Source organism: Aulonocara stuartgranti (assembly GCF_965226115.1).
Source record: "Aulonocara stuartgranti genome assembly, chromosome: 19".
Classification (NCBI taxonomy): domain Eukaryota; kingdom Metazoa; phylum Chordata; class Actinopteri; order Cichliformes; family Cichlidae; genus Aulonocara; species Aulonocara stuartgranti.
This window is the reverse complement of record NC_138955.1, coordinates 14,821,695-14,840,824: the sequence shown is the minus strand read 5'-3', so window position 1 is coordinate 14,840,824 and position 19,130 is coordinate 14,821,695. Positions and strand designations below refer to the sequence as shown.

Sequence of the window (19,130 nt, the reverse complement as noted above, 5' to 3'; positions counted from 1 at the left end):
TCTAAAAACCCCACGGACATATGGACCCCTGAAACCTGCAGTTTCTCTCTTTGCAAAGACACACACACACACACACACACACACACCCTTCCCCATCCACAGTGTGGGCCAACAAGTCTATTGGATTTTAATGATTAGCGGACCAGCTTCGCCGTGACTCATTAGTGGCTGTCGTTTTTCTGTTGTTTATTTAATCCTCTCCTTCTGCCTCCACCCCTCCATCGTTTCCCCTCACTCGCCAGCCTTTGTGAAAAACGAGGGCGGACATCTGCCGTCCGTGGCTCCCTCTCCTTCATCCCTCTCCAGCCAGACCACCGTGGAGGCGAGCGTCCGGCTATGGAAAGGGAGGACTTTGTTTGCGTGTGTGCATGTGTATTTGAAGAGTATTCACGATTGAATTTTTGGACCAAATGTGTGACCCAAGATCGCTGTTTGATTTGCTCAGGGGGGTGGAGACGGGGGGGTTAAGGCTCATCTGCCATTTGGCACACATACTGCTATAGTGTCAGAATTAAATATGATATTACATAAATAGGTACAGAGAATCTATTTCAGCATACAGTGAAACGGGTTGTTGGACATGAAAAGACTGCATTCTGTGAATGCATCCAAATATTTGAGGGAAGAAAATCTGGCTCCTAATACAACATCCCCACATAAACTCACTGATTATCCAAAATTATGGCATTCCAAGCTCCAAGTTAAACATCCTACTGAGAGAGAAATGGTCTGTCAGTGATCTGTTTCAATTACAGCAATAACGAATGATAGCAATTAAAAATTGATTATTATTAATCAGTTATACAGTGCCCTGGGGACTAAACCGCAGAGCCATTAAGTAAATGTAGATTAGAGTGCTGTACTGAAGCATAATTTGGAAGTACTTAGTATTTTTACTGTGCTAAAAGCTAGAAGTGCATTCACATTTTAGGAAAATTTCAGTGTTATAAAATATATAATGCACTGTAATTCTTTAAACTAACCAAAAGTATTTAATCAGTTCCACCCGAACCATTTACAACAACAAAATATTGCTTACATGTTAATCCACAAGTAAAAATAGGGATTCATACTGTTATGCAATTTCATGTATGTGTTACTTTTAAGCAAGGTGACCGGATATCCTTCTTTATGTGGGATTGTGAAGCATTTTTTTATCCCGTGTTCCCTTGTCTAACATCTTGAGATATTGTCCCAAATATTAACTGGCTCTGCAGGACATACCCTTTTTCTATAGTGTGTGCATGTGCAGTGAAGGCTATAAATGTTAGCCTATCTAATACTAAACTCCCTATGGAAATTTACAAGTCACCCAAAAAAAAAAAAAAAAAATCAAAAATAGAAATCACAAGCTTTGCAGAATTTTGGTGAATATGATGGAAACTACCATCAAAAAATGAAGAGGAAGTGAGTGCTGCATACACTGCCGTAATTGCTGGAGTTTCAGTTTTGCACAGAAGAAAACATGGCCTGATGTGATGCAGTATCTGTGTCATAAGTTAGCAAGAGAGTTTGAAACACTGCATTTGACCTTTACATGCTAAAGGACAATACCTCCTAACAACAGAATCTGGTCACTGATTTTTTAAGTCTTTACCTGTCCTTGTAGCCAACTCTGTGTGTGGGTGCTAGGCCGCCAGCACATATTACTTACCTGTAAGTGCCAACAGCCAAACTATGAGCTAGTCAGATGTGAACTCTAAGTTTTCTGTGATGCACTTTTACTAAATGTTTCCATAGACTGCTTGGATTTATGTCCTTATACACTGACGACTTGATACACTTAACGTAATGAGCCTCCACTGAAGTGTAGCCAATGTGGTACACGGTGCTGCAGGATATATGTGAAAGGCAAGTGCCCCGGGCCCTCACAAGTTGCCTCAAAAAGAGAGTTCCCTGTTATGGTCAAGGAAGTATAAAAACGCATGCCATTTTCTCCAATATGGACAACAAAACCATTTCCTTCAGGGCCCATTGATACTACGATCGTTAACAGGGTTTTTACGGACTCAAAATTGGCTGTTGGGGGCTGACTGAACATAACATAATAAGTCTACATGAAAACAACAAGTTTTACCTTAAATTGCAAAATTGTAGGCATTTTCTTGTCATTTAAGGCAACATAACAAACAAGATTGGTCAGAGGGCGCAAGTCCTCCCGAAGGCAAGAGCTATACTACAGTAAAACTTTGTTTTTATTACAATATGATGACTTCAACGTGTTATTGGTAACACAGACGTCGTAGGACATCAGATGGAAAAAATTAAAAGTGTGTTGAAGAGTTCTTTCCACAACCTTTCAGAGGATGTATTACTCAGTACGGTTTCTTGCGATTTTTTCCAAGGTCAAAATTGACCTTGGGCTCAATGAAGGTCAAAGTCAAATGCTTGGCCAACCTAGATACTCGTGTCTCCTGAGGCCTAGTATATTGTTGAGAAGTTTGAAGGCGATAAAAAAAAAACAAATTGTGGGTAATACAAAAGGGGTTTTTTTTTTACATTTAGTGTGACCTTGACCCAGATTTTACCCAAATTTAATCTGTTTGAGCTGTTTTTTTGCATCTACCATCACAAAAAATATGACATCTTGAAAACTGTAAATCTTAGACTGCTAAGAAACAGACAGACAAACAAAATGAACTAATTACATACTGCCTTCTTTCAGGGGAGAATAAAAAGGGTGCATTATACTAGCTGCAGGAAAAACCCTGCTTTAATAATTTAGCGCTAACATATACATGCTCCTCGTATTTAACTCACGGACCTGTTGCATTTTCTCCAAGTCCAGACTGGGTCTCCCTGGTTCCCCCCCGTAGCTGTGCCGATACTTTCTGTAAGGTGCTGATTGGTCAAAGTGGGTCAAGATGATGGGTCGTGCAACCGGCGGAACCACCTGCAGCTGAAATCGCATGGGGGGTGGCTTGAGGCTACGTGGTGGGCTGGAGCTGAAAAGTACAGGGCTGGGGGAGGCAGCCAGGCAAGCACCGGGCTCCCCCAGCGACCTGGCGGAGGCGGCAGGCGACCTGCAGCCACAGAGGTCCCGCACCTCCTCATCACTGGAGGCACTGCTGTGGTGATCGCCATGGCGCTGGGAGAGTGAAGATACCCACTTCCTGTTATCGCCGCAGCTGATTCGCTCGAGTTCTTCCTCTGAAGAGTGGCGATCCAGATTGGCATCTAAAAGGAGGCGCAGGCGTCGCAGCCGTGCAGGAGAGAGGGGACCCTGGTTGTGCTGCTGGCTGGTGGCCAGAGGGGTGAGGGCACAATTTCTCCGCCTCTCTAGGAGAATTAAAAACTCATAAGTCAAATTTTAAAAAATGTAGAAGATTATAATTTAATACCGAACAGACCAGTTACACTGAAACAAGGTACCCCTCTGCTCTCATCTGTTTCCTACTTTTAAGCTAACCACTAGTCAGATTTATCTCTCTCTCCCTCCTCTAAAGGACTAGGAACAAAAGTCACCAGGAATCCTAATAAAGGCTAAGTAATCATTCCAGATTACCCCAACTCTACGCTATCAAAATATATATTTATTTTCTATTGTTCTCCCAGTTCTTGGAAATCAGGGGACAAAGACAATCACTGTAGCTGACACGCATCAAAAACTACTTGGATTTGTTATATAAATCTGTTGCATTTGCTTTTTTTTTGTAAGGTAAAACATGTCCGGTAAAAGTGGGCATTCGGCAACTTATTTTTTTTTAATCATTTGCACCTCCTTCCAGTAGCAGAGCACTTTATTTTCATCTTGTTTAAGTGAGAGAAGATCCTGTAGCTTTGTGCAAACTATAAAGTCAAAATTGTGAAGTTTACCAATTTATTTTACTATGAAAATCTAATTTTACATTGAGGAAAAGTTTAAATTGTTTGTACGCTCTGTCAGTTATAATTCGGTATCAGCAGGTCACATTTAGAATTTAAAAGAAAGACAAAATCTGAATCAGTCAAGAAAAGTGCAATGAATACATCTACTTTTTAAGGTGTCTGAGAGATAATGAGATCCCAGACGACGTAGCTACTTTAAAAACTAGAAGCTTTATAAATGACCTCAGTGCAGCTGCTACACTCAACAAAAATATAAACGCAACACCTTTGTTACTGCTCCCATTCCCCATGGAATGGACGTAGAGACCTAAAATTCATTCCAGATACACAATATAACCATCCCTCCCAAACAGTGGTCACAAATCAGTCCAAATGTGTGGTAGTGGGCACATCTGCTATATTGAGATAATCCATCCCACCTCACAGGTGTGCCACATCAGGATGCTGATCTGACATCATGAGTAGTGCACAGGTGTACCTCAGACTGCCCACAACAAAAGGCCACCCTGGAATGTGCAGTTTTTTGCGCTATTGGGGGTCTGGGGACCCAGAACCGGTCAGTATCTGGTGTGACCACCATTTGCCTCATGCAGTGCAACACATCGTCGCATGGAGTCTATCAGATTGTCAATTGTGGCCTGTGGAATGTTGGTCCACTCCACTTCAATGGCTGTGCGAGGTTGTTGGATATTCGTGGGAACTGGTACACGCTGTCGTATACGCCGGTCAAGCACATCCCGAACATGCTCAATGGGTGACATGTCCGGTGAGTATGCTGGCCATGCAAGAACTGGGACATTCTCAGCTGCCATCTGCCCTGAACAATGTGAACCATGATTCATCCGTGAAGCGCACACCTCTCCAACGTGCCAGACGCCATCGAATGTGAGCATTTGCCCACACAAGTCTGTTACGGCGACGAGCTGGAGTCAGGTCAAGACCCCGATGAGGACGACGGGCATGCAGTTGAGCGTCCCTGAGACGGTTTCTGACAGTTTGTGCAGAAATTGTTTGGTTGTGCAAACCAATTGTTCCAGCAGCTGTCTGGGTGGCTGGTCTCAGACGATCTTGGAGGTGAACCTGCTGGATGTGGAGGTCCTGGGCTGGTGTGGTTACACGAGGTCTGCGGTTGTGAGGCCGGTTGGATGTGCTGCCATATTCTCTGAAACGCCTGTGGAGACGGCTTATGGTTGAGAAATGAACATTCAATGCACGGGCGACAGATCTGGTTGACATGCCTGCTGTCAGCATGCCAATTGCACGCTCCCTCATTGCTTGTGGCATCTGTGGCATTTTGCTGTGAGACAAAACTGCACATTCCAGGGTGGCCTTTTGTTGTGGGCAGTCTGAGGTACACCTGTGCACTACTCATGATGTCAGATCAGCATCCTGATGTGGCACACCTGTGAGGTGGGATGGATTATCTCAATATAGCAGATGTGCCCACTACCACACATTTGGACTGATTTGTGACCACTGTTTGGGAGGGATGGTTATATTGTGTATCTGGAATGAATTTTAGGTCTCTACGTCCATCCCATGGGGAATGGGAGCAAAAACAAAGGTGTTGCGTTTACATTTTTGTTGAGTGTATTTGGCCGTATTTCCTTTTTCTAATGAAACTTCTGCCAGCAGCTTTCTGAAGTAGCTGAAGTTGATTGAAGTGAAACGCTTTTCAAGTTTCCTGTAAGCAATCTGTTACGGCCAACAACAAGTATAAGTATCAATGGCTCTTTCAGCATCCTCTTTTCACCTTTACTGCATTTCTTAGGTGATTAAAACTTTTTTCGTTTCCCAGAAAACACTGTAATAATTTGAAGGACATTTCCAGAGTCAAAATTCTCCTCCAGTAATCAGTGTTCCCCTCTAATCTTTATTTTTGACCCAAAACAGAAAATCATCGTCTATTTTCAATTAAAGGTGATTTGCCTGGCAGTGGGAACATACCTCTGTCAATCTGTGCAAGCTCCTGGTTCTCCCCTTCTGAGTCATCGCTCTCCCCTCCCTCTCCGCTGCCATGGTAGGAAATCTGGAAAAAGCATCAGCTTGTACTGTAGGTCAAACATGCAATGCTAAATTAACCCCTCATATCCCCTGCTGATATGAATCTTAATATTACACACACATACACAAAAAAAACAAAGTTTATCATACAAGGATATATAAGGGTCCTTCTCTTTCAAGCCAAAGAAAAGGAAGATTTTGGTCTTAGATCGTGACACTTGGCGTGGGTGTAAAACTGATTTGTTTGCCGTTTTAACAGGGCTTAAAAGTGGTTTTTTTAGCCCTGAATATTTCATGTGTATATCTCTTTTAGGTCACAGGCTTTGACAGCAATAATGCAAACTAAAAATCACAAAACTTTAACTCACTTTTATATAATTCCAGAGCCTTTACGTTAGAAAATATTCATACCTTGAGAGTAAATTTTTGCCTGGCTTCAGTAAACATACACAAGTTGCTGTACAGAAAAACATTCAACCTAAACCAGACTGTCTCTTTAAAAATCGTTTCCTCCTCTACAGCAGCAACAACAATACAGATACCCTGCAGACTGCAAAGCTAACAGTTAAGTAATGCGCCTCACACTCAGTAATTACCACTCCGAGGCTTCGCTGAGCAGCTGCCATCTGTGCTTGAGCTTGTGTGTACGATGACACACATACATCCACACAAACATACAGTGTCCTCCCTTCTAGTGTGTAACACACACCACCTCCTCCTCCTCCTCCTCCTCCTCCTCCTCTTTCTGAAGGCCTTCAAAAAAATACAGTGAAAAAGGGGGAAATGAGCCAGGGTTTCAAAGACAAATACAGGGAGGACAGTATTCAATTCATATTAAGTGGAAGTTCCAGAGTATGCTGTTATGCAACAACATCAAGGCCGTTGAAATCACATTATTCACATCTTATATCAGCAGTAATGAATAACAGGAGTTTTGGCCGACTTTCTGTCAGCCAAAACTCCTATTAATCATAAATGTAGTTTCCTTAAATTGCTACAGGCTAAACTGACTGAAAACATGTCATACTTACAGTCCAATGTGTCATATCAGTGCAGACCAAAGAATAGGCCAAACCAAGTCTGATGATGTAACACTGCAAACACTCTTTCCACACTTTATGTTGCTAGCTCAATGATTTTTGTCTTTCACAAAGTAGGACAGTGTCTAAATGACCCTTGAAAACAATGTTAATTTATAGATGATATTTTAGACTAGACCAAAAAACTTTATGACCATCTAATAACAGGTTTTTTACCTCCTTGTGATTGGCCATTTACAAATGTTTAACTGGAGTTCCCCCTTCATTTAATGCTTCCTTTAAAAACTTCAGTTGCTTATACTCTCCAAGAGCAAGTCTGATAACAATCCAAGCTGGGTGCAAAAGATGGACATTTTTTTCCCAAATGCCTATTATCAAAGGCTTAGCTTTCTATTATTTTTTTAATCAATTTGAATCCTTAAACAAAGATTTGCAGAACAAAAGAGAAATTTTGGTCCCAGAAGACAGCTGACTACATCAGTAGTGCATTCAAAATTTGCACCCGGAGGCTAAGTCAGCAGAGAAGCCCAGATAACATTTCTGGTGGTAGGTTTGTGAAATGAACGTAACCTGTCCCAGTTTACTTCCACCAAGAGCTGAGGTGCTCCACAGACAAGTCCCTAATCTATTCCAGATTCTATATGGTCTAACACAGAGAAACAGATAATCATACATGTCATTTGCCAATTTAGAATCACCGGTTAAATAAACATGTGTGTATCCGGAGTATCTAGAGGGAATGCAAGCAGGTTTTAACAGAATATGCACAACTCCACACAGAAAGGCAAAGTAGATTTGAAGCAAGAACCTTCTTGGTGCGAGGTGACAGTGCTAGCAGTAGGTAGTAAGCACTACATGCCAAAGTGTCCAATTTGACCAAGTGCTATGTGCTAAATTAATATGACTTATTCCCCGAGTATATAGCATACTACCAGCAATGACATGGCTCATCAACTAAAGGCCATTCGGGGTCGCTATAGCTCAGGAGCTACAGGTCTTCTGTTAATCAGGAAGTTGATTGTTTAATCCCTTGCTACTCCAGTCTGGATGCCAATCTATCCTTGAGCAAGATACCAAACCCCAAGGTTGGTCCCAGATATCAGCTGACTACATGAGTAGTGCATTTAAAATTTGCACCCAGAGGCTAAGTCAGTAGAGAAGCCCAGCTAATGTTTCCCCAAGTTTTTCTCTGATGCATCCATTGTAGTATGAATGTTAGACACCAAGCACTCATGTAGGAAAAAGCATGGAAAAGTGTACAAAACAGTCCATTTCCTATGAATGCAATTACTACATTTATTGACAATCTAACAACAAGAGTTTAAGGAGTTTAGGGAACAACATGGCGATGCTTAAAAATGAAAGGCAACAATTAACAGAACTTTTTAACCCTACAGGAACATTAACTGAAGCAATAAATATCCTACAAATACTGAAACGAACTGAAAACGAGCTACAGCTGAAAATGCTAAATCAGAAGCTCCACTTGCTCAAAGTAATTTATTCATTTTAAAAAACATGCCACCTTCAGGAACCTCAAGGCAAGATGTTCTAACAATGTTACCACTAAAGATTTTTAAAAAGTTATCACCAACCATTTTCTAAAACATATACAGAGGATGCTATCCTATCTTAATGAAGACATCTAGAAGTCACCTAAAAGTGTAACAAAGGGTATATTCCATGCAATAAAAGAGTGTAGCCTTCATGCTTTTCACTGGTGCATGAGCTGTGGGAAGGATACTCAATGAACAGACCCAGAGCCAGTTCACAAGACAAAACCCCTTGGCTGAGGGAGTCTCGAGTTAAACAGCTTCACTTCATGAACTCCATATGAAAAAGACGTTGAGGAATAACTGTGAGGAGGAAATGTGTTTTGGCAAGTGGTTGGCTTGGGCTTCAACTCCACTGTATACTACAGAGAGTTATTGTTGGGCAGCATCCATAAAGCAGTCGAAATCCTGTTAACATTACTGTTGTAGGATACCAAGAGCGAACTGGTACTAGTTGCGGGTTATAAACATTTTAATTGTACTCAGAAGAGACAGGAATTTATTCTGAGTCGCTTAAATCTGTTTTCACTCGCAGTGAGATCACCACTGAGATCAAGTTAGCAGCTTTTGCTTCTCTGCTTCTTTGGAATTCTGAAAGCTTCTTCACAGACAAATCTCTGTCAGTCGGAAAAATGAATGATTCTGATAAATTCTGGCATGTTTACATTTGACATTTTCATGCCAATGTCCATGAACATGCTCTGACTGCATCTTGACCCCCCCACGCCCCCTCCAAAAAATGTCAGCTTAAAAAAAAAAAAAAAAAAAAAAATCCAACACTTACAATTTTGTCCATCAAAAAAGGAGTCTGCTAATGCATGCTAATTGGTTGGCTAAGGATATATGGTAGGAAGTCCTCCCTCGATGACAACCGTTTCCAAATGATAACAAACATTAGTAAAGTGGTTGAACCACAACAGAAACCCCATGTGTGTGAGAAGCATGTGGTTGTGGTGGCTGAAGGTGACTCGTGTCTGGAAAAAGACAAATCAAAATGGCAGATGGTGGAGTGGCTCATGGTACTTTGACTGTGACAGAAAGATACTTTAATGCAATCAAAATCTGAAAATAGAGCAACAGCTATTCTCTTGACCCCGGCTGCGGTCAAACAGACCAAAAAAATGACTTCCTTTTCCTAATCACTTTACCCTTGATCTCAATGGAAAACATGTCAGGGAAATTTGTAAAGGAGAATTTCTAAGGACTTAGGAAAAGTGAACCACGGTGCTCAGGGAATTCAACTATACTTACATAAGACTACTTAACAATGTGAATGTTGTTGACATGGAACTAGCCGGAGATGACAATGACATCCACATCTTAAATACTTCATCTCATGGAGGTCACAGTGATTGTGATTAGTTGCTTATCAAGTCCACTCATATTTTCTCGTCCTACTGGAGAGACGATCTTATTCTGACTTTCTGGGACTGAAGTCAAGACAGTCCTAAAGACTGCAATACAATAATGGACATAACTAATGCAAACTAAATTATAGTGAACCTTAAAATGACTTTGATCACTTTGATAAAGCTCATAATCTTAATTGTTTAATCATAGAAAATCTATTCTCAGAGTTCATTTTTGGGTTTAACAACACTGTGTTAAAGAATCATACATATTAGCAGGTTAGGTCACAAAATGGAAAATGCACTGTTAATATTTACATGACTTCTATTACTTGTTATTTATGTTTATTTGTTTTCACAAACTGATGGTTGCTATGAATTGTGGGACTTTCCTTTCATAAAGGATGCTCCAAAGTACCCTTTGCTAAAGGATGCAATAAATGTAGCATTGAGCACTGATATAGTGGTATCGTTCATTCACTTGGAAATCTTCCTAAGCAAAAATGACTTTAACTGGAGACCTCTTCAGTTAAAAATGTGATAAAAATTGACAGAAGAATAACTTTTACCACATGAAAGTTTTTTGAGGGAGAGGATATGGCTCTTTAGGGCTAGACTATCTAAGCTATGAGACTTTAGAAGTTCTTTGCTTCTAGTTTCTCACCAGAAGGGGTTAAAAGACCAACAACAGCTCAAGCATGAACAGAACGAGACCCCTTCCCATGAACTCAAAAGCTACTACAGCATCTGATGAATTTCTCTTAATGCAAAACAAGTACATGTCAACAGATGATAAAAAATAAGCTATGCAAAATCTCCTCTGGGAGTGTGAAGCAAAGCCGTGGTGCATGTATGAGTATTTGAATAAGTTTCACTTTGTTTTTCTAGACAGCAAAAACTTGGCGTGTGACAGTTATCTGATATCAGGTATTACTATGAAAGAGAGAAAAACTTTGCATGTGTTCTCAGTGAACCACATCTGATACGGGTACTCCTTTGGCACAGCTAGCTACAACAAACTCTAGCTATTGCTTAACTGACATTCACCATCACACTGTGCTGTAGCACCAGCTGTTCAGCTCCAGGATATGGTGCTAATGGTTGCTCCCTTGCTACTGTAAAGTGAGCAGTATTTCACTTAGTAGTCTGCATAAGATAATGAGTTCAGTTCATGCATAATGCTCTAGTCAAGCCTGGAATGCATAACTCCAACTTAAAAAGGCTGCATCATATTACGATTTTTTTTCCTGGATAAAAATGAGCGATTGGAAGCATGTAATTAATTTAAAGATTCTGAGTTGGTTAACTTGACAGAAATGTATGTATTTTCTTAGCATTTTTATCCGTCTGATAAGAAAAAGCGTAGAGCTTATGGTTTACCTTATATCCAACCCAGTATTAGCAAAATGTGCCTAACAAAGTATCTGGTATGGACTTCCAATTTAAACTTTTGAGCATACTACAATATCACTCACTAAAAAATGAAGCCCAGACTCTCTTGGATGCTACGAAAACAAAAACAAAAACAAAAAACAAACAAACAATGATAGAGATAACTGCATTAAAATGCTCTCAGTCCAGAGCTCTGGTTCAGTAAATCCAATCAGCTGACAGCAAGCCTAGCAGACAGGTAGCAGCTACAGTTGCCCAAGTCTGACCTGTGACTCAAACAGGTTCTAATAACATGATTAAAATACAAAAGTTTGCTTTACTTAAAAAATGAAACTATATACAGTTAATATAAATATGGAAATGAGAAATATAGACTAAAGCAGTTTTTCCGTAGCAGGCAGTAAACATGTTCATTTCTGCTGTAAAGTTGGGCATTTTAACATGGTAGTCTATGGGAACTGCCTCATTTTTTATCCAGCCTCAAGTGGCTATTAGAGGAATTGCAACTCTTTAGAGAATATGTAATAACCACATTTGACTTGTCACAGCATCACACCAGAGTAGGTATGGATTACAGAAAAGTGGGTGGTGCCTTGCAAACAGTATTTCTGCAAAAGTATTTGCATGTGCACTAGCAATAATATATACACAATACAATATCGCTACATTTTTGTCCATTTAAATATTGCAAACTTAGACACTTTCTAGTTCTTTCAGGCTGCCAGTTTTTATCCAGTTTCAAACAATCAGTTTCAAGACAATCCCAACTATTTACAGACTTTGTTTATCTTAATACATTTGCTAAAAATAGCATATAAAGCAGTAGTGCCCCACCTGTAAGCACATTCTTCAAAAATTCTTTCAGCTCTCATAAATTAATGTTTTAAGATTAGGTTTAACATTGCAATAAAAAGGATTTACAAGGTTCATCGAAATTAGAAGTGAGCAGAAGCTTACCTAGCTACTCTATATCTAAAGATTATATATTATGTTGTGACTGAAGTACACATTGAGAGCCAAGAATGAAACACAATTAGACAAAAAAAGACAAGAACCTAATCCAATGAAGGTTATGTTTGGATATGTCAATATTTAGAAAATAAGGCAACTTATTCTTGGGCCTCTTAATAAATGTTATCATATGTCTTATGATGAGTTTATGATCTCCTCCATTCACTTTGGAAGTAGGTGAAAGCTGTGCGAGAAACATCTGCTTGGCAAGTTTAACCTCTCACCCAGCCTTCAGTCCACCAAGAAAAGCTGGCCAAGAACTATATTTGTTCTTTAACTGATATAGAGAACTATATGCAAAGAAAAAAAAAAAACACAAACACAACCTAATCAGGAGTTCAGTCGGCACAACCTTCCACATTAGCATTGCACTAATATTTAAGGTCCCAATCGCGTTGAATCTGAAAACAGGTGTGAAAAAAATATTTGAAAAGCTTAATGACCCTCCACAGTCATTCTCACATTGTTAGGAGGTAGCTCTGCAGTGACAGCATTCAAATATCATTTTGATGTTAATCACTGGTGGTGATTTTCATCTTCCGGTCCAACTACTACCCAGGTCTGTGCTGCTACTTTGCATGACAAATATTCAAATTAAGTTTGAGGTGAGGGCTTGGACTGCTGTGAGCTGTGGGTCTGCACTACACCTGAGAATAACTCCACCAAACTAACTACAAAGCTCAGTAAGAGTAAAGTTATATAGTACTTAAAAAACATTTAGAGAGTTGAAGTATGACAGAAGAACTTTAAAATAGAAAAGGTGACCTTTATGAACCAATATATCAGCAAATAAGATAGCATTTACAGATGTCAGTGGCCAATATGTTGTTTGAGTTTAGAAAGCCTACAATGGAGAGCTAAAAGTTATCCATTTCCCTGGAATCAACATAGGAATAACTACCCACAAAATCAACATGATTTCATTTAACTCATTTAACTGTTGGAAGTGACTACAAGTTACATTATACAAAGTTATTATGACACACAATAAATCACAGTTACAGGATGAGCCTGGAATCAATGTAGGCACATGCTGCTTTGACTAGCCACTTATCCCACATAGTATTAAGGCCTTTGGAAGTTTACCCAAATTGCACTTTTCACTTTTTCCTTTCAGTGAATTGTGGAAAAGGAAATTAAACATTTGGGGTACCAATGCCTGCTTCTGCTACTCTGTATCACAGACAATAAACTGCTACTGTGTTGCTATTTAAATATGATACACATTTCACCATACTGATGTTCCTGAAACATGCTGAGGAGAAAAAAAAAAATCTCACATGAATTAAAATCTACCAAATTTCAGCCCAATCTGATATACTTCGAGGGCCTGTAACTTGGAAAAATTCTCATATTTTGAAGGTAAAATTTTGCAGGGCTTCATTAAATGTGGTATACTTATTAAACCAAACAAATCAGCTGATTCTGAAGCGGTCAGGTAAGAATTGTGTTCAGATTTGGTTGACCCATACATTTCCTCACCTGGTAATTTGCTGATATTTTGAGAAAAGTTTGAGTCATACTTTTGTTTTATTCACAGTACAGTTTTACATTAGTCCTGAATAAAAAGACAGAAGACAAGAAAAAAGAAAGAAAGAAGAGAGTGCTTGAAGTTCATTTGGACAAATAAGCAAAAATGAAAATGAGCCTGCAGGAATAAAGCATAGAAACTGCTATTGTGTACGCATGCAAACACATACAAAGACTTGTGTGTTTGTGTGTCAAGAACAGTTGAATGAAATCCTTGTCAGTGCCTTGCATCACTGAGCAGCTTGCTAAGCTGGATCAATGGCAATGTCACAGCGTGCGCGCACACAAATACACACCACCCAGTTCACACACATATCAGCTTTGCTCTGCCCTTCCACACTGTCATGGACACTGTCACACTCCATTCCCCCTCTCATAAAGACACACAGCATAGGGACAGACATGCTTGCCTGTCTTCAGCTCACACTCAGCTGGTGGATCTTCCTCACAGTAGTGTAGCTCTAAGTGGTTTTAATCTGTCGAAGCTCCAGGACCTTGAGAGACCGTTTAGTCTCTTTTAAACTATCCCGAAGCCAATACATCGGCTTCTTTGAGTCTGTAAAGGGCCAACACAGCAAGGGGAGGAGTCAAAGTGTACAAGAAAAATCTGCTGCAAAAATTTAAATCTGGACCATAATTTCCAAAATTTTACTAGGTATAAAATATCAGCAGCGTCACACAGAGTTCAATAGTGAGGTTCATGTCCTTCGTATGGGTTTATGGATTATGCGTCATAGTGATGTTACTGACATCTAAAGTAGATGAGCTACAACACTGTGAAACAATGGTGCATGCTCTTGTAGAAACTAGAAATCTTTAAGATATCAACTTTAACAAAAACTGTGTTGTTTCCAATGTTGTGGAAAAGATCTACTCTATCCACAATCCGCAATTGAAACTGTGATGTCTGTGATTGCTGGTGGTCATTGTTACCATGGAAATATGAATGTTTAATATTCACAAATACTACTATAAAACATTACATGGATTAAACTCAAAAGGTTTGAAGGTTGCTGTGGATTTTGCATATGCTGTGCATGCACTGTGTGATAAGTAGTTCCTGTGGCTCCACAGTGTAGTGGTTTACACACTCCCTTAACAAATAAAATATTCCCTTTAGAGCTCGGGAAAAGGCACAAATCCTACTAAGGGTGTATCAGGAAGGGCATCTGACATAAAAATCTGCTAAAACATATAATTAGAGCCTACTGACCCCTTATACATTCAAATTAAATCTTTTTATGGTCATGATTAATTTCAAAGCTGGTTGGCTTGGTTTGAGGATTAAAACTCTTTGTACAAGGATTTTCTGGAACGTCAATGGACAGAATGAATAGGAATTTCAATTCCGGAACTGGGGCCCTTAAAAAGTGGGCAGTTATTGTTAAGCTCTATTTAGACAAGAGGCTAGATAGCAAAGTTATGAGCTAATGGTAGCTAGCTTGGTTAGGTCTCAATTACACAGGGCTAAGGACTTGTCACAAAACCCGGGAATCACCGGTCACTAAGGAAACGTGTTTTCCCCAGATGGTTAGGAGGTGGTTGCCAGACGGTACTTCAACAAATGAAATCAGCGCAAAGATGATGCTGCACCAAAATCATCCTTGTGATTATTTCAGTCGCTAGCAGATTTCAGATAGAAACTTACATGGAAGACACTGACTTGGATGTGGACACTCACCGTTTACCCTTCGAGCTGCAGTGCTACTTGAAAAAATGTGACACGAACTAGAAACATTCATCTATAGAAAAAATGTGGGGCTTTAACACTCCAACCAGCACATTAACAACTGTTGCCTCGAGGCGCTTTATATTGAAAACATGCAACAATAATACAAAGAAAACAGAAAACGCCAAAAATCAGATGACCCCCTTTGTCGCTTTGAACTTTTACTTCAAAGTAAAAGCTGTAAAAGGCACTTTTACTCTGAAGGTGGGAGTTCTTCATTTTCAGTTTGCGTTGTACTTTTCAATTTAATGGCCACTTGGCAATTAGTTTGCAAATTTGTGCAGACAGTTAATGTCTTCCATGCACACTATTAGTGACAGCGACAACATGCAAGTGACCAAAACAATTGCAAGGAAGTATTGCCACTGCATACTTCTTTGCAACCTCCACCAACCACTTTCAAAGTGGTGGGAGTATTCCCAAGAAGCTAGTGATTACAGAAGCTCAATGTCTGGTCTCTAGGGCTGCATCAGTAGGACATTAATAATTGTTTTCCACAGCAACTGCCAGCAACCGCTCACAATAAGATCAAAGAATAAACATTTTTCCCTCATGACTCAAGGTTGCCAGATGGTTGCCAACCAGTCTCTAGGCCTCAGCGAGCTTCATCCCTCCAACTGAGTGATAAAATACTAAATACTATCTTAGTGACAACAAAAAGCAGGACCAGAAGAAAAATAAATAAATAAATAAAATAAAATAAAAAAATCAGCCATGATGGAAAAAAAAAAAAAAACAACAACAATTTTTTTCCTGTTTGTGGCTTTGTGTCACAATAATCGACATGAGTACACTTTCTATCACTAACTAAGATTCTAAGATCGTACTAAACCTTGATTATCATTTAAAATTCCTTCAGTGAAAGGTGCTCCATTGGCTGCCTCTTCTTGAATCATTACACTGCATTAGTGCAGGTCCTGGAGCAGGGGTCATACCAGCAGAAATTCCTTATAAATCACCATTGTACTGGTTTAAGAGTGCTGTGTAGCGGCTTTCACAGGCCATCCTGTGTCAGTCCAGCATGAAGGCAACCAGCCTTGTCACAACTCACTTTTCCCATCACTACGACAGGCAGAACGTTTCCACCAGTGAGCAGATCAACAAACACAAACAATAGCAGACAATAGGGATGGCACACTTTCCCCCATATCCACCTCCAGGCCTTTGAATGGGCACACTTTGGCACAAAATGGCTGCCATGCGACTATACAGTTGGTTGACGCACAATAGTGTTGTAGCTGGAGCAAGTCAGTGACCCGTGCAAGTTACAATTCACCGTTCAACTCCCCAAAAAGAGGCATTATGCAAGCTGAACAGCCAGCAACAACTGAGGAGCACTTACATGGATTCTGTGGTGGATAATTGGAGGGTAAAGATGTAGATGTGGGGGCAGCTTGCAGTAATAAGGTTTTTACTGAAATGTTTGTTTGTGTACATCCTAAATGAGCTTCAATTTGTACCCCCACACTCACCCCAAACACACATATGCACACTCTGAACTACTTCCACCAGCCTTTCTCTTACACACAGAAGGCCAATGTTTCTCAGTGTTTCTCCTTTCTTATATGACAGCGAGGCAAACATGTTTAGCTCAAGAGGGATTTTTAAGACTTTAACTTGTAAACACCAGAGAAAGTCCTGTAGTATCCATGAAGAGTAAATTGCTTGATAATGAATGAGGCTGAGAGTACCTCCAAAAACACGCACAGCAGTGATGAAGCTCTAGCCTGTCCCACAGAAAGAAAACGCTATTTAGGAATTGGTCAAACAGTAATAAACAAGAAGTCAAAGTAGCTCCTAGAAGGACTTTACCTCAAAATTATGAATAGTAGATAACAACTATTCGTTAAGATAAAGGATACATTGTTCAAACAGGTAGCTTGATGTAATAAATAACTTATAATTCAATTTGTAACTAAAAGTAATGGACTAATGGTTAAAATAGCGTCCAAGAGTCATGGGTAAACAGCTGAGACAATTTACTAACCAAAACTGATAAATGGTCAGCAGAATGTAATCACTAAGAGTAAACAGTAAGCTGAAAGTGGTCCAGATTCCGTTTAAATAAGTCCAAATGAACTCGTTTGACCACCAGAGGTGGTGCAGATGGAGGAGTCCATCTGATAGGGCTTGTGGCCACTCGGGGTGTATAAGGCTGGGAATGACTGCTGCTCTGTGCGTGTGAAAGAGAAATAGTGTTAATAAAGGTTCATAAGCGAGTCACGAGACAAAAGTAAAGCCACGCTGCGCTCACACACGCATACACACAGACACGAGTCACTTTCTTTCTCAGCTGTTTGTGCTGCGAGTTTCATGACAACCATTTCACGGTGTGTAATGAACTTACCTTCACTTGGAAAGGATGGATCTCATTGAGTGAATGTCTTCTCAGCTTCTTCGTCAGCGTCTTCAGCATTTTGTCTTATTTTCTCGTGAATGGCTTATCCCCGCTTTACTGCCTCCTATAGCGTGACGGTTACAACAACTTCACCAGCGACTTTGAAAGAAGGCACACAACAAAGCAGCTGCACTGACTCTCTCCGGTGTCGATAAAAACACCGACACACCGAGATTCCTCAAACTGCGTAGATGCGGCTTCTTTTCAAAGGCAGTGCGCAGCAAACTTATTTTCGAGTTCATCGGAGTCACTCTGCCTTTGCTGTATGTTTAACTACTTTTATCTCTCCCGGAGTTTAACTCAAATATGTTTATGATGAGGGAGGAGGGGGTAATAAAAATTTAAATGAATATCAACTTGTTCGCATTCACACACGCACACTCACACACATACACACAGCCGAATGCACACCAGCTTCACCAATACATAGGAGATCTCCTCTAGCTAGAGCGTATCGCTCTCGGATTGGCTGCCGGGCCCGGTGACGTCGTGTTACTCTCTCTAGGAGGAGGCGGGCTAAGAGTTAAAGCCGTACGTTCTCCTATGTTTATTTCCTCAACAGGGGCGTATCCAGGATTTTCATTATGCAGCTTGGGGCCCATCTGATGTGAGCCAGCTTAGAAAAGCCCAAATATGATATGTACATTTACATTTACATTATACACACACACACACACACACACACACACACACACACACACACACACACATATATAGACTGAGAAATGTTTTTTATCCTATACAACTGACCATATACATTTTTACATTTTACGTTTGCTGCTAATTTTAGTTGTTTTTTTTATCTGTAAGTACTTACCTATTTTATATATTCTGTTTATTTGTTAATTGTATATATTTATTGTTATTTTAAGTTCTATCCTAAGAGAAAGGCAAACTGAATTATATTGTACTATTTATGATGACAATAAAGATCATTCCTTCAATCATAATAAGGTCCTTGTCATATTATATTTATTTTTATCTTTCAATTTCAGTGTAGTCAATATAAAAAAAATTGAATACTCCAATTCTCACTTCGTATCCCGAAGCTGTTAAATGAGAGATAACAAGCACATATGAGGCTGATTTAATTTTCCTTCATTTCTGATTGTTGAATCAGGGATAGGTGTTACATAACCTTTAGCTTCAGCCTGCACCTTTCAGTTGGTCATTTACTTCTTTTTTTTCCTTTTAAATGAACCAAAGAAAGGAAATTATACTTACATATTTATTTAGTACACTATTTACATGACAGCTTTATAAATACTTATTTTATCTAAGCAAAATAAATACAAT

The 19,130-nt window shown here is 39.8% G+C and overlaps 1 protein-coding gene across 1 annotated transcript in view; it reads right to left on the bottom strand.

The window, feature by feature from the left end:
* The window catches only part of LOC309695745 (uncharacterized protein), a 31,730-nt gene extending 13,444 nt beyond the window's left edge, over positions 1-18,286 (bottom strand). The window contains exons 1-3 of the mRNA XM_082516612.1: positions 17,784-18,286; positions 5,776-5,857; positions 2,765-3,279 (exon numbers count right to left, since the gene is read on the bottom strand). Coding sequence (XP_082372738.1) covers positions 2,765-3,279; positions 5,776-5,857; positions 17,784-17,852 — 666 coding nt within the window. The 5' untranslated portion in view covers positions 17,853-18,286. The remainder of the gene's footprint in view (positions 1-2,764; positions 3,280-5,775; positions 5,858-17,783) is intronic.
* Between the last annotated feature and the right edge of the window lie 844 nt (positions 18,287-19,130).